At 41.0% G+C, this 22,087-nt stretch overlaps 2 protein-coding genes across 6 annotated transcripts; one reads left to right on the top strand and one right to left on the bottom strand.

The window, feature by feature from the left end:
- Positions 1 to 911: 911 nt before the first annotated feature.
- LOC115692038 (pentatricopeptide repeat-containing protein At1g71420) lies at positions 912 to 4,731 on the bottom strand. The gene is made up of 2 exons (XM_056306018.1): positions 2,131 to 4,731; positions 912 to 1,548 (listed from the first exon to the last, which is right to left on the bottom strand). Exon 1 carries the CDS (start codon positions 4,486 to 4,488, stop codon positions 2,254 to 2,256), a length of 2,235 nt encoding a protein of 744 aa, XP_056161993.1. The 5' UTR covers positions 4,489 to 4,731; the 3' UTR covers positions 912 to 1,548; positions 2,131 to 2,253.
- Positions 4,732 to 13,841: 9,110 nt separating this feature from the next.
- Positions 13,842 to 18,320, top strand: LOC115692047 (SUN domain-containing protein 4). Of its 5 annotated transcripts, none has more exons than XM_056306039.1 (5): positions 13,842 to 14,254; positions 15,096 to 15,313; positions 15,933 to 17,188; positions 17,271 to 17,356; positions 17,974 to 18,102. In XM_056306039.1, exons 2-5 carry the CDS (start codon positions 15,154 to 15,156, stop codon positions 18,017 to 18,019), a joined length of 1,548 nt encoding a protein of 515 aa, XP_056162014.1. In that variant the 5' UTR covers positions 13,842 to 14,254; positions 15,096 to 15,153; the 3' UTR covers positions 18,020 to 18,102. The 5 variants fall into 5 exon arrangements, with proteins under 5 accessions (XP_056162014.1, XP_030474660.1, XP_056162002.1 ...); XM_030618800.2 differs by having other exon boundaries at positions 13,844 to 14,254; positions 18,047 to 18,320; XM_056306027.1 differs by lacking the exon at positions 13,842 to 14,254 and adding an exon at positions 14,262 to 14,617 and having other exon boundaries at positions 18,047 to 18,320.
- Positions 18,321 to 22,087: the final 3,767 nt, after the last annotated feature.

Raw genomic sequence — 22,087 nt, 5'->3', positions numbered from 1 at the left:
CAGTGAAAATCTTAACTTCATGTCAGTCTGTCACTTCAGTTTTCGTTTTCTTTGGATTTTTTTAAAATTTTAAAATGTCGTTGTTCTTTACATCAATCCTTATGCTAACTTCGTCAATTTTTCTCCAATGAAATATTTCACGTGACATTTATATTTATATTTATTTTATTTTTTTATAAGCGATACAAGTAATTATTTTACATAAAATATTTCCAAATCACTCATTTTTCGCGAAATGAACGCATCAAAAATGAAAAAATCGCAGTAAAGTGAGAGAATCGGAGCTTGTAAGCATGCTAGAGGGTAATCAAGGCAAGGTCCTCGCTTACTCACGGCGGACCTCACGACCCATGCAAGGGTCGCCATGGCCACCGCCGCCAGGCGAGGGTGCCTGTTGACGGACGTAGTAACACAATTAATTCGAAAGATGGCAATAAGTTCAAAGATTTCTCTCCCACGGAAACTATTTTCCCTCCCATGGGCAATTTTGCCTTCAATTTGGGGGAAAATGATTTCCTCTTTATGAAAAGAGGAAATCATTTTCCTCAAAACAATAAAGGATTTGAGGGTGAGGAAGGAAAATGTTTTCTCACGGAAAACATTTTCCGCCCCCAAACACCGGAAAAATATTTTTCCGCAAACGAACACAGCCTTAACATATGATTATCATTGTTGATATCCTAAACGTTCTGTTCCTTATTGAGCTGAGCATAGTAAAGCCAATACACGCATTGACTCGACCGTACGTACGTACGAAATACGTATATGGAGAGTTCTATGGATCCATTGACTCGAGTCTCGACCTAGTTCAGTGCCTCATTTACAGAATTCATCTAGTAATAATAATTTTTGAAATATGTTAATAAGCATGACAGTTAAATTAGGTAACTGGCAAACTGCTCAACCAATACTGGCTAGTAAATCAACAACTTGGATTTGAATACACCGATGTTTTACACTTCTGGGGATTTGCAATATCAAAGGTCCAAATCATGTATTACCACACACTACACATGCAAAATGAGATTAGATCGTCAAACAACTGAGGACCAGATACCTTCTTGAGGCAAACTTGCCAACAGTCAACGTCTCTCAATGGCAAGTGTCCGTTGACTTAAGGCCAAAAGATCAAAACAACAATTTCACCAACTTGGTATTGATGGATGTCTGTGTTGGAACTTTAACTATGTACCTCGGTCCAGAACGTATAAGACACTTTCCGTTGTTTTGAAGCTACAAATTTTACTACTGGAAGCATAGCTCCCGAGTTGACTTTGCCTGGATTCGCTCATTACTCGTAGCATCTCGATTTGTTTGTATGTCTGCTCGCCATTTTGTTGCCTCATCCGCATGCCTAGTGTCTTTCTGAACTTGACTTTCTAGCATTTGCAAGACCCCCGGATTAGAAGATGTCTGAGGCTTTTGGCTGGTCCCCCAAACCCCGGATGTAACTCAATTTCTTTGGACCGAGGACTTATTCAAACATTTCATCCTCATCAGCAGTAATATCACCATCCTACATGAGAGTTCTCCGAGATTAAGTTGATCCTACAAACGAAAACACGCATGGAGTCAAAACTAAAAACATGCATATATATAATAATGCAAGTCCTAGATATGGTAACAACTTTTATACTGCACAGAATGCATACATAGATGTATTTTTTCTAGTTGAATGAGATCAAGGCACTCAAAATTCTCCAAAGGCCCGGTCAAAACTTAAAAAAGGCTAAACATGCAATTATTAGATTAAAAAATAATACAATAAACATCAATAACGAGAAAAGAAAATGAATTCTCATTGTGCTCAGCTTCACGACCTAAAAAGTCGGATGATGTGCCCACCACACAAGTGCCACCAGATTATGAGTTCAGAAAGTGCAAAGGAGTGAACTTGAAGGATATTCATGTCACTTAAGACATCATATCTTACTGAAAAGTAGTTGAGCTCTTAAAAAGCTACTAATACGTGCTTAGAAGCTGTAGTATGATCATCTTCTAAGACTTTCAACATCCGGATTGAACATTCTAATTCAGGTGCTTCCATGTCCAAGGAGCTAAAATGGGGCTCGATGGAACATATATGTAATTAATCAACAGAAAGTGCTTTCTGCTTCACAAAATTCTTACCATGCTATGATGCTGAACAAATTAAATGCCACTCAGCCATATAATCTTGGAGGGGTTGCTCACATCCTCTCAAGAAGGGACTCTGATTATAGCCTCTTAATCCAATCTAATCGTGCAAACGAGTTACCAATAGTCATTGCAAGAGCAAACCCTGCTTTTGAAATGGTGGAATCGGTTTGAATCTCTCACAACTATCTCCCTGTTGAGAAGATCTGCGGCTATTTTCATGAAGTTGTGGCAATCAACACAAATACGGATATTTTTCATGATTTTAATAACTGTAGGCAAGCTACTTTCGTTCATTGTTGCAAATACCAAAGCCAACTTCTCACTGTGGTAATACAATTGCTCCTCTTTGTGCTCCTCTTCCAAGTCATGCAATGCCAAGCATGTTTCTGGCGTATAACCCAGCTCTTTTAGCTTCCCAATAAATACATTGAGCTTCGCATATATCTTGTCCCTCATTGGATGTCTCCATCCTCCAGACGCAAACTCATGGATCTGATTTCCTATCTCGATCCAGCTTAAACCTGGTTCTTTTTTCACTCTGGACCGATTCATTTCAGATCGTATTAGACCTGCTTCATCAAATCTTCCACCTGAACAACATATGTTTGACAGTTGCACATATGCCAAGGACTTACTAGGTTCTAACTCTTTCAGTTTAATAGCCGCTGTTTTTGCTAATTTTGCATTTCCATGTTTCCTGCATGCTCCCAGAAGTGCACTCCAGACCACTGAATCAGGTTGCATAGGCATTCTGTTTATCAGTTCCTGTGCCTCAAGAACACGCCCAGCTCTTCCAAGAATATCGACCATGCAAGCATAATGATCAAGCTGTGGAGCAACATCATAGTCCGTAGACATGGCATCGAATATGCTAATTCCATTTTCCACCAGTCCAGCATGGCTACATGCAGAGAGGAGAGCAACAAAAGTAGTGCTATCGGGTTGGAAGTTCATTCGTACAAAGAGCTGCAATGCCTCCTTACCTTGCCCGTGCAGAGCATAAGCTTTAAGCATTGAGCTCCAAGAAATCAAATCACGAGAATCCATCAGATCAAAGACTTGCTTAGATGAAGCCATGCAGCTACATCTTGCATAAGCATGGATTAGGGAGTTGGCAAGCACTGTATCCCCATCAAATCCAGATTTAATTACTCGACAATGCACTGACAAGGCATGTTTCTCGGTCATAAGACCAGCACATGCTTTGAGGACACTAGAAAACGTATACCAATCTGGAGAAATTCCCTCTCGAAGCAACTGGCGAAAGAGGAAGAAGGACTCTTCAGGTTCCCGTTCTGCCAATGCTGTTATGATGCCCGTCCAACAAATAACGTCTTTGTGAGAATTGGTCTCCAAAAAGAGCTTGTAGCAGTCAGCGGCATCCCCTCCAAGATCTGAATAAGCCTTCACCAGTGCGGTCGTCACTTCTACTTCCGAGGTAAAACCAGTTTTAACTGTGAGACAGTGTAACTGAAGACAACAATTGAGAGCAAATCCAACACTGGCATTGCTGCTTCCAGACAAGGAAGAAAAAATTCCAAGAAGTGTAGCACGATCAAACCCATATCCTCCTGTATGCATTTGGGCGAACAGATCGATAGCCAGTCTTCCAAGGCCACGGAGCTCAAACCCTGCAATCATTGAGTTCCAAGTGATCAGATTGCGAGACTCCATACTTCTAAACACAGTCCAAGCCTCATCTTTTTGCTCATCGAAACCACCTTGGCGGCCACTTGTCTTGCTATACATTGCAATGAGAGAATTCCCAACGTAAAGACACGCGTTCAAGGACATTTTCAGGGCAAGCGCATGTACCTGTCGGCCACGGTCACCGTCGCACTCCCGGCACGAACTGAGCACGCTGGCGAACGCAAACTCATTCGGGCGGTGGTGGGCCAACATGCCCGAGAACAGACTAAAACACTCGTCCCCGCGGCCATGCTGGGCATACCCAGAAACGAGAGCCGTCCAAGAAACATGGTTTCTGTGCGGCATATCATCGAACACCTTGCGGGCACCCTCTAGGTCCCCGCACTTGGCATACATATTGACCAGGTGGTTCGACACGAAGAGGTCCGGCGGCCCATTCTGGTTCAAAAGCATGTAACGATGCAAGGCCTCGCCTTGTTCCAGGCATCTGTGGCGGGCACAAGCGTGGAAAAGAGCGGCGAAGGCCTGGTCGTCAACGGGCGAAGCGAGGGCGTATAATCGATCCAGGACTTCCTGGAGCTGGGCTCGGGTGGAGACAACGCGCGCCCAGTCGAGGAGGGGAGTTGGGTATCGCGGAGTCAGCGACGCGAGCGAGGATAGCCTGCGAAGGTGGTGCGACCTTGTCGTCGTCGTCTGCATGGTGGTGAGGTGACATCACCGTCTGTAATGCTCGCAGATCACAACCTTCTCAGCTCGCTTCGCACGGCAATCTCCACCGTTCGTGAGCTCCATTGACCATCGAATTCGAGCACTTTCAGCAGCAGCGGCAGCAGCAGCTTCCGATTTTCCTCCGCAAGCTAAGAGCTTATGGCTGGGTTGGTTAGCACATGGTGGACGGTCCAACCCGGTTCGATGTCCAATTCGGCCCACTCCGGTTCAACTTCACGGTTTTGCACGGTTTTAGGCATTTACGTGAAGTCTGTGTTCGAGCTCGTTGCATGTTAATACGATGTGCAACCTGATCATAATAGCCATGACGATCCACGGTTCCCCAAAGCCCGTCCACGCAAAACGAGCTCGAAAAGGATTCACGGACAGGCTTTGGAATTTGGATAAGGCCCGTTTTGCTTTCGGCAACCTGAATTTAAGCTCGGATCGAATTTCACATTATTCAGCTCAATGTTTGGCAACGTCCTTTGGATGGAATAAAACCTAGATATGTTTGTATAAAATATCAGGATTCAAGGATGGGATAGGCTCGAATTCGATAAGTGAAATTAATTAAACAAAAACCCTTTTACAAGAGGAAAAAAAAAAGAATGAAGCTCGTGTTACTATTGAAGGCTTGAAACTTAATGTTCATTTGAGTCGCCATCAAAGCCGACGGTGGCACAACTCAGGACCGCCACACGGGGGTCACCCCTCTCCTCTCTTTCTCGTTATCTCGTGGCCTTAGATCTATAAATTAGGATCATGTGCGACCATCGCGGGGGTCACCGTCCTCAGGGACCACTCGCAATTGGTTGCACTCCCTAAGTGACATCGCCATGGCGCCTTGATCACTGTAGGACGCCGCCGCCACCCACAATGCCCAAACTTCATTTTCCTATCGCCCTCGACTTGCTATGGTGGCAACTAGAATTCTCAGATCCAGAATTTTCCAGATTATTTTTTTTTTCAAATCCTATTCTAAATATACCAAACACTTGATAAAAATAAATATATCCACATCTACAATTTGAGTAATTTTTTTTTTATTTCACCTTATCCTATTTTATTCTAATCCTATGCAAACGACTGAACCCTGGTACGAATGGCCTAACCAACAAGTATCTGCCAACCTTATCCTATTTTATTTTGAGTCCTGCTATGGAAACGTGCCTATTTTATCACAAACGACCACCAAAATAGAATTGGCAACCGGAATCTTTACAATAAAAAAAACATGGAGCGAAATTGAAAACTAATCTAGACAAAATTTTTAAAGATATTCAACGATATTTCTTCTTCCAGAAAGAAAATGAAACCAAGACTAATAATGGATCAATAGCAGATCGTAAAAGAACAGCCGCTGAAATTAGATCTGATTTGTTTAACTTATTTTAAGATTCTGCACAAGTTCCGATTTGAGAAGCAACCATTGCGAATGTAGTTGGATTTTGGTGAAGTAAAGTGATGGATTGTTACTTGGAATCCATCGTGAAAGATTTATGGGAAAATAACACAAACAACACATTAATTTTGGTCTAATGTGTAATGTCATCTCCGGACTTTTAATCTGTTCAATATTGTCACTAAACTTTTGGTATATATTTAATTTAGCCCTTGTACTATATGAAATTGTTTAATGGAATGAAAATATTGAACAATTTCATATACTTTAGGAATTAGACTGAATATGTATAAAAAGTTTAGGGACCGCATTGAATAAAGTAAAAGTTCAGGGATAACAATGCACATTAAAATAAAAGTTCAGAAATCACATTGAACAAATTAAAAGTTCAGGATGATATTTCACATTGGATAAAAGTTCATGGACCATTTGTGCAATTATTAGAGGTGATCAGTCTCGGCTACTTGAAACCTAGAATTTACCTTGTTAGAATTAGTTTTTGGAACTTAGAAACTAACATGTTTACCTTAGAATTGACTCTGAAACCTACCTTGTTTCTTCGGTCCGGTTCCAAAGTCCACTCGAAAACCTATTTTTCTTTTGTTCCTTTTTATGGTTTCATTTGTTATAGCAAAACAATATGAGCAACATAACGGTTCAAAATAAAAGATTAACAGCAGAAATCCCTATCCGCCAAAAGCAACAATCCATAAGATGAATACATAGTCACGTATAATTATAAACGATAAAAAATTCAAACACGTAACATAAAACATAAATTATAAAACTCCATTCCTCATTCATCCATAACAATAGTGCTCCAATTTCTAACTACCTGAAAATAAAACAAACAACATAGTTAATCGTGTAACAATAGTTTAAATTAAATTAGTATTAAAAACTAAAATAATTAATAGAAATTCTCACCACATACATTCATTTTACTTCAACACGTGAACTCTATTTAGCAATGACAATGTCCTCAGCAAAACAATCCAAATCAAAAAACCAAAGAAGAAACTAAATACATGATGAATTAATATTTAGTACGATATTGACTCTACTGAAAATAAATTAAACATGATGAAGTTATGAGCATAGTTGGCATACTTTTTTAAACACGGTGCTCCAAGAGTGTTAATAAGACCAAATACACACGCTGAGTCGCAATTCAACAGGGGGAAAGGCATCGTTAAGTTTTTGTCAAACATCTCCAAAGCCAACCGAACATCCAAAAGGAACAAACCATGAATTTTGAGCTCAAAAAATCTTATACCTGGACTCAACCTATTGGGGCGGGGCGATGGCGTTCTAATCCGCACATGGTGGGGGCAACTGGTGCTCGCCGGGCACCGCATCTCGCAATCTGACAAGCTCGCTCACAAAGGAGGAACGAGACTCACCTTGTTTCCAATGAAGAATCGGCATGCTAGGTACATTGACGGCAAAGATAGGCCGTAAGTCAGAGTCGACGAGCCGCAAAAGAAAGAGTGAGGCGGAACTAGGGTTGCTATGGATAAAGAGAGAAAGAGACAGAGAGGGAGGCAACAACTAGAGAGATGAAGCTTCGTCGCTTCAGGCTGGGTTGCTGCGGGTGCGGGTGGAAGTGGGAGACTAAGAGAGGACCAACCATGGTGCCGAAGGGTTCATATGGCGAGAGAGGGCGACCGCGCCGCGCGAACGAAGAAGAAAAAATAGAGTATGAGAAGCACGGAAGAAAGCCGAGGTTTGAAGAAAATGATGTCAAGAGAAAAGCTATGGTATTCCAAATTCAGTACGATTCCCAGGTAGTTCGATATGGTCTGGTTCTCGAGTAGAACTAGTCCGATTGCACAGGGTTAGTAAGGGTGCGCATGGAATGCATTCCGGAATATAAAGTTGTTCGGAATGCATTCCGAAACGAAATAGCGTTTGTTAAAAAATTTCGAATGCGTTCTGGAGCGATTTTTGCGTTCCGGAATAAAAATGCGTTTGTTAAAAATACTTGATTCCAGAATGCGTTCTTGATTCCGAATGCATTTTTGATTCGGAATGAGTTTTTGGCAAGAAAAGAGAAGCTACTTTTTGTAGCTTCTGATTCGGAATGCATTCTCTCATTTTCTCACAATTTTTTTTTTCGAAAATGCATAAAATTGAAAAATTCTAGAAAAATTCATAAAAATTTCCAGAAAATAAAAAAAAGTCAGATTTGGGAAAATATGAAATTTGGTGAATTTTTTTTTAAAAAAAAAAAATCAAAATTTCAAAACTTCATAGAATAATTAAAACACATGTGCCACCCACTTTGAGTGAAATTTAAATTTTTGAGGTGAAAAAAATCAAAAATTTCAAAACTTCACAAAATGGCTTAAAATACCGTGGTAGCACCTCTTTGAGTGAAATTTAAATTTTTGAGGTGCCAAAAAAAAGAAAAATAATAAAAATAAAAATTTTCAAAACTTCACAAAATGGCTTAAAATACTGTGCCACCCACTTTGAGTGAAATTTAAATTTTTGAGGTGCCCAAAAAATAAATAAAAAATAAAAAATTTCAAAACTTCACGAATGGCTTAGAATATCCGTAGCCACCTACTTTGAGTAAAATTTAAATTTTTTGAGGTGCCCAAAAAAAAAAAAAAAAAAAAATTCAAAACTTCACAAAATGGTTTAGAATACATGTGGCCACCCACTTTGAGTGAAATTTAAATTTTTTAGGTGCCCAAAAATTTTTTAAAAAAAATCAAAAGTTTCAAAACTTTACAGAATGGCTTATAATACATGTGGCCACCCACTTTGAGTAAAATTTAAATTTTTTTAGGTGCAAAAAAATCAACAAATCAAAATAGATTTACGTTCAAATCACTTTACGGAAGCAGAATTAGTCATGTTTTACCAAACGTTTCTCCTCCGAAATCAATTCACTCGCAAGAATTTGATTTCTGGAGCAGAATGGTTACCATTCGCACCCTAATTATCCTAATATTTATTGCTTTTTCGTTGCCAGATTTGGTTTTACAGATGGTAAAAGAGAAGAACTTAGTGGAGGATGTGGTAAAAGGTGAGATTTCCGATGCGATGTCGATTGAGGAGATCAGCGAGGATGACTTCAACGAGCAGGTTGTGAAGGAGACAAAGGAGGTCTCGACTAGGGTTTGGATGATGCGGGATTTGTACATGTAATTGTTAAGCGAGGTTGTCATGATGGAAGTTGATGCGGCAATGGCGAATGGCAAGGGATGAGAAGAAGGGCATCGGTGATTCGGTGAAGGAAGTGGAGAAGAAGTCGCGATTGACGACAGTGGGGACGAAGGGGATGTGAAGTTTGGTGGCAATGAAAAGGAGGAAGGATAGCTTGAGGAAGGTGAAATCTATTTGGACTCGGAGGTGGTAGATAAAAGTTGATGGAGAAGGTCGAGAGGCAAGTTTGAGTGCCGAGTCTGTCGTAATGGCGAGTGTGAGATGGAATTGGGAGAGGAGGAAGTGGAGAGGCGGCTGCACTTTACTCAGATCGCATAGTAAAATGGCAAAACAAGACTAATGAAATGATGGACCACCAATGGTAGTGTGAGAACTTGTTGATATCAGGCTTCCCTTTGTTTTAGTTTACAGAAGCGATGTATGAATCACACACTGTCACCTTCTTCGCGTTCATCACCGCAAATATTTCAGAGAAACCGGAGAACTAGCTTTACCGATTTCACTTCCTCCTCTACCAATTCCATCTCACGCTCGCCATTGTGATAGACTCGGCAGTCAAACTTGTCTCTCTCCCTTCTGCATCAACCTTAGCTACCACCTCCGAGTCCAAATCGATATCACCCTCCTCAAGCTCTCCTTCCTCTTTCTCATCGGTACCAAACTTCGCATCCCCTTCGTCCCCATATCATCCATCTCACGACTATCTCCACTCCATTCATCGATTCGTCGCTGCCCTTCTTCTCGTCCTTGCCATCCACCATCGCCGCATCAACTTCCATGATAACGACCTCGCTTAACAGCTACTTGTGCAAATCCTGCATCGTCCAAACCCTAGTCGAGACTTCCTTGGTCTCCACCTCCTGCTTGTTGAAGTCGTCCTTGTAGATCTCCTCAATAGACATCGCATCAGAAATTTCACCGTCATCCTCATCCTCCACCAAATTCTCCTGTTTCACCATCTTCCGCGATTGATTTCAAGGATTGCTTCACAAATCGGATCTTGTTTAGAGCCCCAAGAATAATTTAAACAGATCTAATCTGATTTTGATGGCTCTTCTTTTACAATCTGCGATTGACCGTCATTAGCCTATATAGTTGAATATCTCAGAATTTATTTCTCCTATTCTTTTCCAAATTTGCTCCACGTCTCTTTATTGCGAAGGTTTCAATTGTCAATTCTATTTCAATGGCCGTTTGTGGTAAAAAAAAAGACACGTTATTGATTAGGGTTGTATTTAGTTATCCGGATTCGGATTGGGATATGATAGGATAAGATATGATTAAAAATGCTCCGAATATCATCCGGATTGTAAAAAATCACATCATATGTTTGGTGTAACCTAAAATATGATAGAAAATTTTTAAACATCCTCTGTCATATCCAGCTACTTCGGCCTCCACCCGCCACTTGACACTCCCCGTAGTGCCCCGAATTAGTTGTCCCATTTGTGGCCCTCTCGATTGGCTTTCTCGTGATCACTATTATCTATGCAAACCTCACGTGAGGGTCAGAGACAAAGAGGTAGAGATCGGAGGGGCATCAGTTCTGCACCAGGAAGTGAAAAGATGCTCTTTTGCATGTCCTCAAGTAATCTATTCAACAACGACCCAAGTGTAAGATCAGGTTTCCAATTGGAAATCTTATTTCACTGCATTTTTCTATATAGATATCTTGGTTTCAACTTTACTCTTATGAAACTTTGTTTGCACAATAGAGAGTTACCAGTTTACTAGAAATTTTTTTGTTGCAATACTCGTGAAATTAGTGCTAAAATGCATCAGACCTTTTAACTCATGCACCGAGTAATTAAGATTGGCTATTTCTATATTCAAGATATTTGTATACATTTTCATTTAGTGTTTGACATATTTTGTATATATACACAAAAACATATTTTCTTTATAATTATTTCATGACCCTTTCAGTCATGTTAGGTTAAAGGGATGTCCCCTTTTTAAAGTTATTAATTTTGCATATTTCAAATTTAGATTTTCAGATTTTTATAATTCGATCGTTATTTTTTTTCAAATTTTTTGTCCTTTCGGTCGTGTAAAAGGGTGACAGCCCAATCGGAAGGCGGAATTGCCGGAAATTCTGTGCGGCCTCCAGCTCATGCGCATGAAAAGCCACGTTCCCGAAGGCCGCTCCAATGTGCCGACGTCTCGCCTCCGTGTCGGTGGAGTCACTTGACCATCACATGGCATCGCCACGTCCTCCACGTCAGTACATTGACTCTTTGGTATTTGAGCTTTGGCAATTTATAATTTAATCTAGGGGTGAGCAAGATGAACCGCCCAAACCGGGACCGGACCGGACCGACCAGTTTGGTCCAGTTCTCGGAAATATCGATCCAGTTCCCGGTTCCAAAAAATGGAACCGATTTTCGAGCGATCCGGTTCCCAGTTCTAGGGTGGAAACTGGACCGACCAGCTCGGATCGATAAATATATATTTCTAATTTTTTCATATATATATTTATTTACATTTTAAAATTTTTGAAAAAAATAGAAAGTCTAATCTAATTTTCCCAATTCCCTTTCGTCTTTACCAATAAGTGATTGGTCCCATTGGAACCGGACTGGATCCACCATTGGTCAGTCCGGTCCACGATCCCAGGATTAGCCGGTCCGATCCATGGTCCCAAGATTAGCCGGTCCGATTCTCGGTTCTTGGATTGGATCAGACCGGACCGAGAACCGATCACCCCTAATTTAATCTCAAGTTGTGTGCCTCACATCTAACGATAGAACTTGCGGGATAAGAACAACAATAGTGCAATAACTTTTGTACGGCGCTCACTTGAATGTCATATATTTGAAAAATCAATCACTTTGAATGTCATAAATTTGAAAAATCAATCACTTAAGTGCCATCGACAATTTGCCTCGTCGGAAAATCCGCCGCCAGCTTCACGCAAATTTGGTGAGGCCGTAATGGCCCTGGGTGAGGCGGCCTTGCAGTGAAGACCCTTGCCTGTAGCTGGCGATGGCCTCGCCTAGGGCCTTCGTGTCCCCGCCAGTCAAGGGCGATGCCTTTGTGGCCGACACACAGAAAAAAATAAAGAAAATAAAAAAATCGTAAAAATTTTAAAAAAAAAATACAAAAAATCCATGTAGGACAATTTGTCAGAAGTGGCACCCAAATGATCAATTTTACTTCAATGTGGCACTTAAGTGAGCGAAAAGAAAGTTATGACACTTAAGTAATCGGTATACAACTATGGCATTTATGCCGTTCTTATCCCTAAAATTTGTCGTTCAAATTCTAAAAACTAAATATTACATGGCCCGGATTAAGGAACATTAATTTAGGTTTGTAATGTTTTTTTTTTTATTTTGCTACTTTGGTTGGATTGGGAATATTATACATATATAATCTTTGATTTTCCGGCAATCAATCATTCAGCAATGCGTGGAGCTCTTTCTGACGTGGAGACAACTCCTTCTCATTTATATATTCTTATTGGAGTTAATCCCACTTCGAGTAATCCTAATATTAATTATTATATTAATGATCCAACGATGAATAGAAACATATTTTTACTCGAGGATAGACTTGTCCTTCAATTTTGTATTCACGACATCCGGCAGGGTCGATAAAGATGGGCCGGTGATTCGCTGGCTGCCACGCGGCTAGATCCCACTTCACCCCTCCTCCAACTCATTGCCTTTAGTCAACTCCTCGTAGCCGGTTTCTTTTCTTTTCTTTTTTACAACTTCTCCTTAGGTGAGATTTCAATTCTCAAAGGGTCTCTACCAAGATAGTGTCATCTGCATCGTTCCATGTCAATTCATAAAAAAAAAATATTACTCTTACCCAATCATCATAAGCAAGACAAATCTTATTCTAGATCAGCATGATTGAGTTTTTTTTACTCTATTTACAATGTTCAACAATAAAATCAGGACACGGCGAGTCCCCCTCTTCGATAATAACCCGCAACCCTACAAGATAAAGACTCCCCGAAGCAAAAACGCTCGCAACGAAAGTGAAATTTCTCATTATTGTGATTCTTCCTGCCGATTGTTTCACATTTCGACTGGACTTGATAATTCTAATGGAATGGGTCTTCTAAAAATGATGAAGAAGTTCGATAGCAAATTAGTGAGATAGAAACCACGGATTTTTCACACACGGGTCTTTTTTTTATTAATTTTTAATATTATTTTTTATTTTTTGAATTTTTTTATTTTTTCTTTTCTTTTCTTTTCCTTTCCTTTTCTTTTTTTTTTTGTTTCACCTTCGTCGACTGGACTTGATAATTCTAATGGAATGGGTCTTCTAAAAATGATGAAGAAGTTCGATAGCAAATTAGTGAGATAGAAACCACGGATTTTTTGACACACGGGTTGAGACAATTAAGGGCATGCCACGTTGTTGTGGATGTCAAGGATTTCCCTTGAAAGGAAAGAAATCCTCCTCTTCCAACACCCATCAATACATGTTTGTCGTTCATAGCCTAGAGTTTCAAACAAAAAAAGAAAAGGAAAGGAAAAAGAAAGAAAAGAAAAATAAAAATTCGAAAAATAAAAAATAATATTAAAAAATTGACAAAAAATGTAGATTTGACAAATAAAATTGAGGTTTTTATAAGACAAAAAAAATTTGGGATATAATTGAGACAAAGGGTAAAGTTGGGGATTTTTTAGGGAATTGAGCCCTCTTGAAAGGAAAGAAATCCTCGTCTTCCAACACCCATCAATACATGTTTGTCGTTCATAGCCTAGAGTTTCACCTCCTGTACATATACATACACGCACTACAGATGGAGAGAGAGAGAGACAGAGAGAGACTAGTAACAGTAGAATGGAGTAAAATCCAATCTCGAGATCGAGAGACAGAGATTTCAAACGCGAACGCGATTTGAAAACGGGGGACGCGTCCGGCGGAAGCACGAGGAGCATCCCATTTGCCCCCCGAGGCGAACGTTACGGGGAAAACGGAAGGGAAAAAGATGAGAGCGAGGACGAATCCGAGCGCGGCGACAAACCCACCAGCCAACGCCAAGGATCCCCGCTGCCCAGCTCCCTCCCCGGGCTCCCCGCCCGCTGCTCCGATAGCGGCCCTCCGCCCGCCGATCTCGCCGGAGCTCCGCATGTGAATCCCCGCTCCCCCGCCCCCCCTCCCCGCCGGCGATCGACCGGAGACCGAGGGTCCCCGATTCGGCAAGCCCAGGTGATTTGCGCCGGACTGAGTCCTTCCGAGAGTTTCGAATTCTGGTCATTCCTGAGCTGTGTCGCGTGCCGGAGATCGGTCTTGCCCGGTCTTGTCTTGCGTCGGTTAGGACATTGGGTTTTGCTCTTTCGGGAAGCGATTGAAGTTGACATCGCAGTCACTGAGATCTGCCGACATGATTTCCGCCTCCGTCGACGGGCCCTGCCCCAGTTTTTGTTTCTTGAAATGCTATGTGGAGATCAGATTGATGGGTGCTTTCGCATGGATGCGGATGATGGGTGTGCTTCTTTTAGGACGATGATGATCGGTCTTCTAGTTCCTAGGAAAATTGAAACTTCGAACCGATGCTATTTGGTTGCAAAGGTTTTTTTTTTTCCTTCTTTTCATGTTCAGTCTTTTGATTCTGGTGGCAATTGGACTCCCGTGTGCAGTGCTCTGTTGAAGTTTTTCTCGTCTACTTCAAGAAAAGGTTGCAGACTTAGTGATTTCCCGGTCATATCTGTCATTCCTTCTGTTTAAAGCCTAGTTTTACTTGACGTTCAAGTAGATTTTGTCTTTTTATTAGAGGGGGAATGCAACAAACTGTGAGCTGCCCAATGAATTTATAAGTCAGAGCAATAGCTGATTCTGCAATCGGTTCGTATCTAACTCGAAACTTTAGGCTTTAGTGATCAATTTCACCACTAGATCATCTGCCTCTGAAGTGAGCTTTGCTTACTCTCCTTCCCCATTTAGATGCCAGTTTTCTTCTATGTGTCAGCTTCACCGAAAAAAGAAAGAATTTTTTTCTTTTCTGTTTCTTGTGTTGCGGAACTAAACGGGATGCTTGCATTTGTTGCAGGACATTCTTTGTTATTTTCTCATCCTAGAGCGCAAAGATTGATTGGATTTGATGCCCGATGCAGAGATCACGCAGAGCTCTTCTGCAAAGGAGGGCTTTAGACAGGGCGATGAGTTGTCGAAGTCGATTTTACAAACTTTCTTTGTCATTAGTGTTTGTTCTATGGGGCCTCGTCCTCCTTGTCAGCTTATGGATCAGCCGTGGTGATGGCTACAGACGTAAACTTCTGAATTCCATTATTTTTGTGTCACATGGTTGATTTTTTAATTTACTTTCTTTACTGTTTTCTAATGGAATCTTAAATGAGTGCAGTACCCACTGTTTTCATGAAAGATCATTTCGAGCCCTAGGTTGTGTTCTGAAATTGAAATCATCTCTTCTCTTCCCTCGGTGAGATTATTGATGGGCCACTGTTTCAATTCAGCGGAGATATTCATGTCGAAATGCATTGGAGGCTATAAATGCAGTTTGTGTGTCTATGTACAGATCAGGCATATATTTGTGGATTCAGAGTTAGATTTAGTAAGTCTATGAACACATCAAGTTTTTATGCGTCTACCTCTGATAGGTGGAATGCTGTATACCCATTATAACTTCTGGTTACAAGTAGTGGCGTGAAAATGGAAGTATATAGCACACAATGTGGGACAAACTGATAGGAAGTACTAACATCTGTTACTCTTACAACTTATTGCACAAGAGCTACCCCTATCCTACAGTTGGGCTATAGATGTATTTTCTTTTGAGCTCATTCTTGCTCTTATCATAAATAGTCTTAGGAACTTGCTCCAAGTCTTCTGTCTTAAGAGATTGTCCTTGTCATTACTCTGGTTTCAGATGGATCCGAGGAGCCTCCACCAACCACATCACCTTGGGCTGAGGCAACGTCGGGACATCATCAACATATTGGACATATTGATAGACCGGTGTCAGAATCTTCTGTTGATAGCAATGATGATGCTGGATTCAAGGTTCCCAAGGGCGAAAGTCATTCTGCTGAAGGAAATACACGCAACTCCCCATCTACTAAAGAGTCCCCTGAGACAGAAAGTTTAGGCTCAAATTATGTATCTAGAAAAGATACCATGGCTACAGACCGCCTATCTCGTGCAGTGCCACTTGGTCTTGATGAGTTCAAGAGCAAGAGTTACAGTTCTAAAAGCAAATCAGGCACCGGTACGTCTGAAGGCATCACCCACAGGGTGGAGCCTGGGGGTGCAGAATATAATTATGCTTCCGCTGCAAAAGGAGCAAAGGTCTTGGCTTATAACAAAGAAGCTAAGGGTGCTTTGAATATCCTATGCCGGGACAAGGACAAATACCTGAGAAACCCATGTTCTGCAGAAGGGAAGTTTGTTGTCATCGAACTTTCAGAAGAAACCTTGGTAGATACAATTGAAATTGCAAATTTTGAGCATTATTCTTCCAATCTCAAAGAATTTGAACTTCTTGGCAGTTTGGTATACCCTACAGACACATGGATCAACCTTGGGAATTTTACTGCCGCCAATGTCAAACAGGCTCAGAGATTTGCTCTTCCCGAACCAAAATGGGTGAGATATCTGAAGTTGAATCTCGTAAGTCACCATGGCTATGAATTCTACTGTACATTGAGCATACTTGAGGCTTATGGAGTTGATGCCGTTGAAAGAATGTTGGAGGATTTGATTTCTGTTCCGGAAAACTCGCTTGCCAATCAGGAAGAAAATAACGAGAAACAAGCAGAATCAAAGCAGCCAGAATCACCTAATGCTGACGATTTCTACTCAGATCTGGCTCATGTAATGGAACCTGACATTATGCCGGAACAAATCAATGTAAAGCATGACGTTTACAAGAATTCACGTGACTCTGTAGAGGAGGGGCGTCAGCAAATTGGCAGAATGCCTGGGGACACTGTCATGAAGATTTTGATGCAAAAAGTCCACTCCCTAGATGTGAATTTGTCTATTTTGGAGCGTTACCTGGAGGACTTGAATTCTAGATACGGCAATATTTTCAAAGAACTTGACAAGGATATTGGAGACAAGAATCTACTTCTGGAAAACATTAGATCAGATATTAGAGTTCTCCTGGATGAGAAGGAGGCTACGGTCCGTGAGCCAAACATATTCCTTTTCTTTCCTTTTCTGGGTGTTGCTTTCACTTCAGCTAATCCTTAATGTTTGGTTGCAGAATAAAGATGTTGGTGATCTTGTAGCTTGGAAAACTATTGTTTCCGTGCAGCTTGATAACCTGGTTAAGGATAATGCTGTCCTCAGGTTTCTATTCTAAACTTAGCCTTTTCATTTACTTGATCATCGTTAGTCAGCTTGTAGATGCGAGATTTTTCTCCCATCATGGCATAACTTGAGTTTTGCAAACCTTTACGGCGAAAGAAGGAAAAGAAAGTCTAGCAAACGTAGTGTTCCTAGTAATGCATCCTGCAAAGATTTTCTGTTTTTTTTTTTTCCCCAAGCATTGATTGGCAGTACGTGTCTGAAATAAAACTAGTTATAAACGCATGGGTTTTCGCATGACTTAATTCTTGTTCTGTTTAAGGAACTTCAGACATGGAATATTTTTACAATGATTTCTCATTAAGAATACGATTATGACATTTACTTTTCATTATCTCCATGAAAAAATTTGACAAAAAAGATTGAATTGCAAGAATTGATGAGACTGGAACAAGTTAAGCATATAATCTCACTTTAATTCATGAAATATGAATCAAATTACAATAAATGACTTACAAATAAAGATTCAGTCTTTCACTTGTGACGAAGTTTAGGAAGTAATCATACCCCACATTGACATGTAACTTTGCTGCGTTTATTGAATTAGAACCTGTTTGTGCGAGGCTGGCATGCATCTGCTTGATATACATTCTCAATAGCATTAGTGCAGGATCCAATCATTGTGTCAATGCATGGCTTAACTGAGACTTAAGAAATTCCATCGATTCGCAGATCTGAGGTCGAGATGGTGCGGAAGGATCAAACATCAATGGAGAACAAGGGTATCGTAGCATTTATGGTGTGCTTTATCTTCGGTTTAGTAGCAGTTGTGAGGCTATGTATAGATGCGGCGGTGGGTGTTTCTAGAGTTTTGTTTAGCGTTCATACAACAGACAAGCCCGGGAAATTTTGTTGCATGAGCTCTTCCTGGCTTTTATTGTTGTTCAGCTGTAGCACTGTAATTTTCATACTTTCATTATAGCCGAGGAAAAAATTTACTTATTCAGCTTCCTCTGTTCATGGCATTTATGGTGTGCACTTAGAATTTTTTAAGCATTGCGCATGTTTATGTAAGAATCAATGTTTACGTCCAACTTTCCAAGGAAGACATTTGACAAACTGGGTACAATGACTTCCCTACTAGGCAAACTACTGGAAAATGAACCTTATCTTGCATTGTCAAATAATTATCGTCACTTTTCGTGAGAAATTATTGAGAAAAGGATATTGTTAATCGTCGCTAACAATTCATATAGATGCAATGTAGCAATAAGAGGGCTAACAATTCATATAGATGCAATGTAGCAATAAAAGGAAGAATTACGGCCATTATAAATGGCTGATTAGAAGATCTGTACTCTACAGAGAAATTGAAACTCAGGGACTAACGAAGGCGTGAAAGTAGACATGGCCACGGTTCGGAACCGGCGGTTCCGATTCGTGGCCATGTGTGAGGTTTCGAATCGGCCGGTTTCGGTTCGTAATTTAAAAATTTAAAAAATAAATTATGAAATAAAAAAAATTATGAATTATAAAATTATGAAATAATGAATTATTCAATATAAATTGTAATTAAAATGTAAATTGTAGGGGTGATCGATAGCGGAACCGGACCGAACCGGTAAGACCGGTCCCTTAATTTTAGAACTAGGAACCGGACCGGCAAATCATAGAACTAGAAACGGAACCAATGGTCCGATCCGATTCTAGGCGGTCAAATGGAACCCTTTGTTCTTAACAAGCAAAGGATCATAGCCACAAAAGGCATACAACTTCACATGCTCATGGCTTGGCTTGGATTTTATACACAACTCCTTTGATGGTCTCTTCATTTCCATTCGATGTGGGACTCTTGACATTTGCACGAAGACAAGCCAAGAGTCTCACATTGAAGGTGTTCAAGGCAAGCTGAGAGTCCCACATCGAATGGGAACGAAGAGGCATTAGAATTATTGTGTATAAAAAGCTAAGCCAAGCCTTGTAATTAGAGTTCAATACACCCAAGCCAAGCATTGTAATTAGAGATCAATGCACTTACAATGCATGGCAATTAGAGTTCAAATTGTTTTATAAAAAAAATTTAAATAATGAATTTTCGATGTTGTCACTTTTTTGACAGATTGGGGCAAAGGTGGCGACAACAGTGGGAGTTGAATTGGCCTCTGGGCAAACAAGTCATTGATGCATTCTTACCTGGCTCAGGCATTTGAAGAAGTGCTCGACCACTGAACGAAGAACTACATATCGAGTATTTCGCAACGCTCAATATAGTCCCTGGAGATTCAGAATAGGAGGGGTCATCGATGTGTTCTTGAATTTCTTTGACAAGCGAGCAGTAAAATAGAAGAATTGAAAGTTCGATTATGCTTTTAATGGGTAGTGTTGTTGGTACTTTGTACTTGTAAACTTGGCGTTTAATGACTGTGTATTATCATTGCGAAGATTTGAAGTGCACTTTCCCGTTTTATTTACTCCTTTCACGTAGACATGGCCACTGGCCAGTTCCGGTTCCGGTTCCGAACCGCGGGCCCGGTTAAAGGGGCCGGCCCGAGTTTGACCGGGCCGAAACCGGCCCGTGGCCATGTCTACGTGAAAGGAGTAAATAAAACAGGAAAGTGCAGTCCGAATCTTCACAATGATAATACACAGCCATTAAACGCCAAGTTTACGAATACAAAATACCAACAACACTGTACCCATTAAAAGCATAATCGGATTTTCAATTCTTCTATTTTACTACTCGCTTGTCAAAGAAATTCAAGAACACATCGATGATGGCCCTTCCTATTCTGAATCTCCAGGGACTATATTGAGCGTTGCGAAATACTCGATATGTAGTTCTTCGTTCAGTGGTCGAGCTAGAGGTGGCCACGGTTCGGAACCGACCGGTTCCGGTTCGTGGCCAAGTGTGAACCGGAACCGTACGGTTCCGGGCCGGTTCCTATTTTTTTCTGTTTTTTTTCTTTTCCTTTTCCTTTTCTTTTTTTTTTCTTCCTCCGCGGCCGGCCATAGCCGGGGCCGGCGCGGAGGTCGCCGGCCTCTAGGCGAGGCGGCCCTCGCCGGCGTCGGGCGAGGCCGGCCCTCACCAGGGCCGGGCGAGGCCGGCCGCCTCGCCACGCCGGCGAGGTCGAGCCTCGCCGGAGGGCCGGCCTCGCCCGGCGCCGGCGAGGTCGAGCCTCGCCGTACAAGCGAGGCCGAGCCTTGCCGGCGTCGAGCGAGGCCGGCCTCGCCCGGCCCGGCGAGGCGGCCTCGCCCGCACGCCGGCGAGGTCGAGCCTCGCCAGCTGCGTGCGAGGCCGAGCCTCGCCTCGGGCCCGGCGAGGCCGGCCGCCCGGCCCGAGAGGGGCCTCGCCCGACGCCGGCGAGGCCCCTCGCCCGACGCCGCGACCTCCGCGCCCCGGCCATGGCCGCCGGCGGCCGCGGAGGAAGAAAAAAAAAATAAATTATAATTTTAAAAAACGAAACAAGGAAAAAGACAAAAGAGAAAAAGGAAAAACAGAAAAGGAAAAGGAAAAGAAAAAGAAGAAAAACAGAAAAGGAAAAACAGAAATGAAAATAAAAAAATTAAAAAAAATACTATTCTTGTGATAGAACATTATTCAATATAAATTGTGATTAAAATGTAAATTGTACTCAAATTTGGGGACATAAAGACAAGAGAGAAAGAGAGGGCTTCAAGCCTTCAACTTAATAAATTATCATTAAGCACATTACAATTCGTTACAACGATCTTAAAAAAAAAGGAGTATAATATATATACCCTAAAATTATCCCAAAACCTAAGCATTCCGTGCGCAGGGGACCAAAGGTCACATATCGTCGGATTATATTTCGGTTTCCCTAAGCTCACGTGGGCGTACCCGGTATGAGAAACAAGAGTTCCCGAAATATTTGCCAACTCCAATAGTTCTTTTACCCTCAATCGTCACTACCCGTTCCAAGTACCGATAGTGGTAGCGGTAGTATCTCCGTCGTTAAAGAATTCGGATTCATTATTCCGATCTATCTCTTTGTTGCCGGTATTGAGCCTTCGTCCAATCAGCAACACAAGCTTGCATCTCCACTGATTCTGGATATAATCTTGAACGATGTTCGTTCAAAATATTACCTCCGGCACTGAATGCTTGTTCGACCGCAACTGTAAAACAAGGGGTTGAAAAAATCTGTTTTGCAATAAGAGAAAGTATTGGGTATTGGCTTGCGTGCCTCTTCCACCAATCCAAAATAAAAAAATCTGTACCACCTTCGGCTTCAGTAAACTCAAATAAAATGGTTAGATAACTCTCTAATTCATAAATATTTCCTATTACTCCCTTTTGTTTTTTTTGTCTATGTAATAAAAATTGGTACCCTCTACTAATTTTACATGTATTGTCATTTTGTATCTCCGTAGATTGAGAAGATCTAATATCACCTAAATTATATTTAGTATAAAATTCATTATATAATTCTATTACTACGTTTTTAACCTCACGTACTATGGTTATAACATTTGTCACATCATAATGTAAACATTGATAATACGCACGCAAAAAATCATTTAAGCCATCCAATTTGCAACGCGGATCAAAAACACAAGCAACTAAATAAATCATGGGAATTTCACTATAATAATGAAGCCATTTCATTTTCATTGCAACTACAGTATGTTGTAATTCAACATCATTTTCATATTCATCAAAAGTTCCGACAATATTAGTACACTATACTAAAAATAAATGTGTAGTAGGATAATAAACACCAGACAAAGTATAAGTTGCATCATTAAAAACCT

The sequence above is a fragment of the Syzygium oleosum genome, unplaced genomic scaffold (genome assembly GCF_021117445.2).
Source record: "Syzygium oleosum isolate NSW1041296 unplaced genomic scaffold, Sole_v2.1 Sole_v2.02, whole genome shotgun sequence".
In the NCBI taxonomy this organism is placed as follows: domain Eukaryota; kingdom Viridiplantae; phylum Streptophyta; class Magnoliopsida; order Myrtales; family Myrtaceae; genus Syzygium; species Syzygium oleosum.
The sequence above is the reverse complement of the archived record's forward strand: the minus strand, read 5'-3'. Positions and strand labels throughout refer to the sequence as shown.

Excerpts from the sequence above, each read along its gene's own strand:
- LOC115692047 (XM_030618800.2), top strand. The coding sequence starts at position 15,154 with ATGCAGAGATCACGCAGAGCTCTTCTGCAAAGGAGGGCTTTAGACAGG. Across the intron at positions 15,314-15,932 it reads CCGTGGTGATGGCTACAGAC|ATGGATCCGAGGAGCCTCCA; the intron begins GTAAACTTCTGA and ends CTCTGGTTTCAG. Across the intron at positions 17,189-17,270 it reads TGGATGAGAAGGAGGCTACG|AATAAAGATGTTGGTGATCT; the intron begins GTCCGTGAGCCA and ends GTTTGGTTGCAG.
- LOC115692038 (XM_056306018.1), bottom strand. The coding sequence starts at position 4,488 with ATGCAGACGACGACGACAAGGTCGCACCACCTTCGCAGGCTATCCTCG.